Source organism: Brassica oleracea, chromosome C8 (assembly GCF_000695525.1).
Source record: "Brassica oleracea var. oleracea cultivar TO1000 chromosome C8, BOL, whole genome shotgun sequence".
NCBI classification, from domain to species: domain Eukaryota; kingdom Viridiplantae; phylum Streptophyta; class Magnoliopsida; order Brassicales; family Brassicaceae; genus Brassica; species Brassica oleracea.
The window spans coordinates 6,731,792-6,737,843 of NC_027755.1; the positions used below are offsets into that span (position 1 = coordinate 6,731,792).

The following is a 6,052-nucleotide window of genomic DNA, read 5'->3' on the forward strand; positions in this document are numbered from 1 at the left end:
GATACTTTCTGCTGGAGCTACACAAGGAATGACCAATACACGGTTAAATCTGGATATTGGGTGGCCCAGAATTTATTGAAGACGGAGGAAGAGAAGGAGGTCTTGGAGCCGAGTATCACCAAGCTTCAAGCCTTTGCTTGGAAGTTAAAGGCGCCTACGAAGATATGTCATCTTATATGGCAGTTGTTAACTGGTCATGTGGCAGTAACAAGTAACTTAGCAATACGCAATATGAGATGTGATAACTACTGCCCAAGATGTGGAGAATTATAAGAATCTGTAACCCATGCCATTTTTGAATGTCCGCCAGCTCTACAAGTTTGGTCCTTATCAGCAACTCCAACAAGCCAGATGTATTTCCAGTACCAAGTGTCTACACAAATATGGACTACCTATTCTGGAGGAGAAACAATATTATCGAGCCATAACAAGACATGTACCATTTTCTCTGGATAATCTGGTATATTTGGAAGGCTAGGAATGATAAACTGTTCAGGGGGATATACAGAGATCCTTTGGAGTTAGTTCGGTATGCAGAAAGTGAATGTCAAGCCTGGTTTGATGCGAACGAAGTGGTACAACCAGTGGTACAAGATAACAATATTGAGAATCCCCAAGTCGTAAGCTTAGGTAATATTTGCTTGTTAGATGGATCTTGGACAGCCTCTGCCAATTTTAGTGGATGTGGATGGGTTTAGATGGACAGTGGTGGGAACATTCAGCTCATGGGGACAAGAAATTTCACTCGACACGAATCAGCCTTGCATTCGGAAGTAGAAGCATTGCGGTGGGCATTGGAGAATATGCTTCAGCACTCAACATGTCAGAGCTTTGGGATAGACTGTAAGGAGCTGATTGCAATGATAAAAGAACCTCATGCTTGGCCAAGCTTTGCGACAGAATTGGAGAGGATAGAGACGCTATAGATATGCTTCCCGAATTTCAACATCATTCATGTTCCACGAGCGCGCAATCAAATTTCAGACTTTTTAGCTAAGACTGCTAGATCTTTCCATAGGGAGTTACAATTGTTCTATTCCAGTCTGGTTATCCAGGCCACCTCAAGTTTGAGTAATAGAATGACAGTTTGACGTAAAAAAAAAACTATTTAAAAATTATTTTAAATATTAAATATTAATTTAATAAGAACATTACTATCTTTTACCTTTTTGATAAATTTTATTTTGGTCCCTTAGATTTTTGAAGACTATTTAATAAACAAAAACTTAAAAGAAAATATTAATGATATTTGCCCATTTTTATTTTCAATTAAAAAGGGGATTTTTTTGATGTTTATCACTATTTTAGTACCACTATTCATGTTTACCACCACTAAAGAGATATTTTCAAAAATATGTTCTTCATTAAGTGGTAAAAAACTCTTATACCCTTGTTTTATATATATATATAATTATTTAAATAAATAAAAAATAAAAATAAAAAGAAAAAGAATTTTTTTTATGTTTTCGCATTATAGTTTTTCAAATTCTAATTTTTACAATTTTTTTTGAATACTTTTTTATGAAACCTTTATTTTTTCTTTTTTTTTAAAAAAAAAAATATTTCTTTTTGAAAATCGAAAAATATTTTTGAAACTATTTTTAAAATATTTTTTAAGTATTTATTTATATATTTATTATAATCCTAAATTTTACATTCCAAAAACCATACTTCATCTCTCAACTCTAAATCCTAAGTCTATATTAGTTAACCTTATGATTATAAATATATTATACCCTTAATAAATATGATATTTTTCACAATTTCTTCCTTAGATGTGGGTCCTGTTCAGAACTACGCTAGGCGCTAGTCGGGCGGTTAGTCTACGCCTAGCGAGTTAACGAAAAATCGGAGAGTATTCGGAAATTACACGAGACCTAGTTTTTAAGCTTTTTCTTTATTTTATAGATAAATAATATATTTGCAAAGAGAATACAATGATATGTATCGGCTGAGTTGGTAAAGGATTGGTTATATTTCGTGAGGTACCTGAGTTCGAATATCAAAATTGCCATTTTTCGTCCCTTTTATTATTTTTTTTTCCTTTTAATGAAGGCTAAAAGCGTAATTTCGTAATCGTCTCCTTCCTTTAGACCTATTATTTTTCTGAGAACGGCAGCCATTTTTTTCACTGATTTAACTCCTTCTCTTCTTCTTTTAGCTTTTAGTTTGTAACAAATAATGATAAATCTATCAAATATCACTGAATCTACATTAAAATGAAAGAAATGGTGATTTTTCTCATAGATCCGAGTTTTGTCTCGAACAGACCAAAATCGGGACGGTAAGAGGCCGCCAAGCGCTTCACCGCTGCGGAATCGGCCGCCTTGAGCGCGTTTTCGAACAGGGGATGTGGGTTATAAATGTATTTTACTTTGGACAAATCTCTAAAATAGTACCTTTCTAAGTTTATATCACAAAAATAGCCCTCAAAAACTAAAATGGCCAAAAAAGCATTTTATCTTTTGAAATTTTTTTTTTTTTTCAAAATTTGAAATCTTATCCCAAAACCTCATTTCTAAACCCTAAACCCTAAACCCTAAACCCTAAACTCTAAACCCTAAACCCTAAATCCTAAATCTTAAACCCCACCCTTTAACTTTAAACCCTAAGTTTGTGACTTTTGATAAAACATTAAGCATCTATTTTTGTGACTTTTGACCTTAAATGCTAGTTTGGGAACAAAAACTTGATTTAGCGCTATTTTTGTCTTTTTCTCTTTTACTTTTAATGAATGTAGTATTTTATTCTAGGGTTATAAATGTATTTTTAAACATTTGGACGGAGCATTGAGAAGAATCCCAAAAAAAAAAAAACCAAATATAAATCGGGTCTCGGGGTTCCTCTTCTCCCAGACTCATTACTTTTTTTTCTCTCTCTCTAGCTAGCTTCCACGGATCCAAAAGTCCTACAATTCAAGTCCAATGTCGCGTCTGTGAAACAATGGGGGCTAGCTCCGCAGTCTCTCTTGTTCGATTTGGGGTTGGCACAAGTAATCATGAATTGCGCCTGAAAAAGTGGACGAGGAGGCTTCTATGGTTTGATACTCGGAAACGATTTAGCTGCTGCGCAGATATGCTAGCACCGATCCGCCAGTCGGAGGAACGGCGTTTCGAGCAGAAGACGAGCGCCCATGGAGCCGGAATCAAACCTTCTTCCTCCGCAATGCCATTTGCATCTCCCAAGTAAGTTTCTTTTTTTTTCCCAAAGAGATGGGCTTGAATTGTTCATCAATTGTGGGGTTTGTGGCAGGTCTCGGTTTGTGCCCAAGCAGGAAAAGTTCTACCCTCGTTGCACTCCAAGGCTTACTGGCCCTCAGTCCCGTGATACTCCGCCTAAAAGAGGTGACTTAACTTCTCTGTCCTTGTGCGTTCCCCTGTCATGTTGCTTGTTTTCACCTTGTCAGTGCCATAACTGTAGACACTGGGATTGCTAATGAAAAGGATTGGGGCATCGATTTGTTGACTGAGAATGTGAATGAATCTGGGATTAATGAAGATGGCAGTACTTGGTTCAGAGAAAGCGGACAGGACCTCGGAGAAAATGGGTACAGATGTAGGTGGACTAGGATGGGCGGTCGATCTCATGATGCTTCTTCTGAGTGGACTGAAACGGTACAAAATGTTTTTTCTATATTTCAATTTTGACAAGCTCCCTTGTTTTTTTTGGTGAGAAAACCTTATGAGGTTATCTTCGTAACCCCATCAAGTATCACCCCAGATGGACGCTTTTAATTAGATTTATTGGTATTCATGACAGTGGTGGGAGAAAAGTGACTGGACCGGATACAAAGAATTAGGTTTTTTTCCCTATCCTACACTCCTTGATATTGTTCATTTCCTGGAAAAAAAACATCAGATATGACTTGATATGTGGTAGAAACTTGGAAGCATTTCTTCAGAGTTGGTCAAATTGGGATGCTAAAATGGTTTTTAGTCTTATTATTTACTGGTGTGTCAATTCTATGAGTGAACTTCTTGCAGGCGTGGAGAAATCTGGTAAAAATGCTGAGGGTGACTCTTGGTGGGAAACTTGGCAAGAAGTCCTTCATCAAGATGAGTGGAGGTCTATATCCTATCCTTCCATTTGCCAAAAGTATCTAAATTGTTAGATTCTTACACTCTTATCGAACTTCAGTAATCTAGCTAGGATTGAAAGGAGTGCACAAAAACAAGCTAAATCAGGAACTGAAAATGCTGGTTGGTACGAGAAATGGTAGGTCAATAACATCACTAATTGTAAATATATTACCGTGCAGTGTCTACTTTTCTTTTGATATAAGGGAGAAGCTGGACTAAAACTATTATTCAATGAAAACCAGGTGGGAGAAGTACGACGCTAAAGGATGGACAGAGAAAGGAGCACATAAGTATGGTAGACTAAATGAGCAGTCATGGTGGGAAAAGTGGGGGGAACATTATGATGGAAGAGGATCTGTTCTCAAATGGTTTTCTCTAACTTCTATATTTTATTTTGCTAGTCTTAAACTTTTGGCAGAAGACGTATAAGATTAAGAAGCATCCTACTGACCCAGTTGGAACATTAATCTTTTGTTTATGGTTTTTATATTTTGTTATCGGTGAACTATTCAGGACAGATAAGTGGGCTGAGACAGAGTTGGGGACAAAGTGGGGAGACAAGTGGGAAGAGAAATTTTTCAGTGGGATAGGTTCGCGGCAGGGGGAGACTTGGCATGTTTCACCTAATAGCGACCGTCAGTTTCTTCTTCTTGTTACTTAAATTCTCTTATTTAGCTATGTTTGTAATCCTGCCTAAACCAGATTTTCTCCCACATGTCTAGGTTGGTCAAGGACGTGGGGTGAGGAACACTTTGGAAACGGGTAAGGAGTTTTGATTACTAAGCCCTCAATTGTTGATTATTTTTTAAATGAATGAACAACATACACAAAATGGCATTTGAAACAATCGAGGTCTAATATAAAGGTCATTGATCGCAGAAAGGTTCACAAGTATGGAAAAAGTACGACAGGAGAAAGCTGGGACATAGTGGTGGACGAAGAAACATACTATGAGTAAGAGAGAATAATTTACACTGTAAGAAATTTTTGTGATTTGTATGAGGTTTATTAATGGATCATGTTTTGGTGAAGGGCCGAGCCGCACTATGGTTGGGCAGATGTGGTGGGTGATTCAACACAGTTGCTCTCGATTCAACCCAGAGAGAGGCCACCGGGTGTCTACCCAAACCTCGAGTTTGGGCCATCTCCGCCTCCTGAGCCCGATCAACCGCAATGACATCCTTTCTGTTTGTTTAGCTTATTATTAGCATAATAATAGCCTTTTTTGCCTCATCATTTTTCTATAATTTTTGAACGTTGTGAATTATCGGTTTATGTAATATAATTCTAATCCCTTTGATCTCGCCTCCGTACTTCGGAATTTCTGGCTCAAGTATCTAATTAGTATTGGTCGTCAGACAAACCCTTCAATTTCTATCTATGAAATACATGTTTGCTAGATCAACTGATCATAAATTTGTCTACAGCCATAAGTGTTATCCTTTAAGTTGAACTAGATTTTGATTTTGATTCGTGCGTCTGCGCGGATGTACTTTTCAAAAAAATATGTGGCTAATTTTTTCATGTTAATATTAGGGATGGATTAAAAATCCAAATCTGAAGAACCGATCCGAAAGTGTAGTACCAAACCTGAACTAAAATTTGATTAAATATTTAAATTATTCAAAATTTTGATACTTAGATAACAAAAACCGGATCCGATCCGAACCAAAGTATTTCATATACCCAAATATATCCGAAAAATATTTATATACTTATATATATTAATTATTTTTAAATTTAATGTATATAAGAACATCCAAAATATATATGATACTTTTAAATTGGTTTAAATACTTGAAAATATATACAGATAGTCAAAAATAAATTTCTAAAATAGTTAAAGTATACTCAAAACACCAAAAATATTTAAAATAATTTTGAGATCCAAATATTTAAACCAAACCAGTTTATATGTGAAGTTTAGCTATTCTTACATATGTTATTCAAATTTATATGTAAGATATTATTTT

The 6,052-nt window shown here is 35.9% G+C and overlaps 1 protein-coding gene across 1 annotated transcript; it reads left to right on the forward strand.

Moving 5' to 3' along the window:
* Positions 1-2,848: 2,848 nt before the first annotated feature.
* Positions 2,849-5,383, forward strand: LOC106307678. Its single transcript, XM_013744695.1, has 11 exons — positions 2,849-3,185; positions 3,253-3,344; positions 3,421-3,614; positions 3,760-3,799; positions 3,984-4,065; positions 4,138-4,215; positions 4,322-4,447; positions 4,593-4,714; positions 4,802-4,841; positions 4,959-5,033; positions 5,112-5,383. Exons 1-11 carry the CDS (start codon positions 2,944-2,946, stop codon positions 5,254-5,256), a joined length of 1,236 nt encoding a protein of 411 aa, XP_013600149.1. The 5' UTR covers positions 2,849-2,943; the 3' UTR covers positions 5,257-5,383.
* Positions 5,384-6,052: the final 669 nt, after the last annotated feature.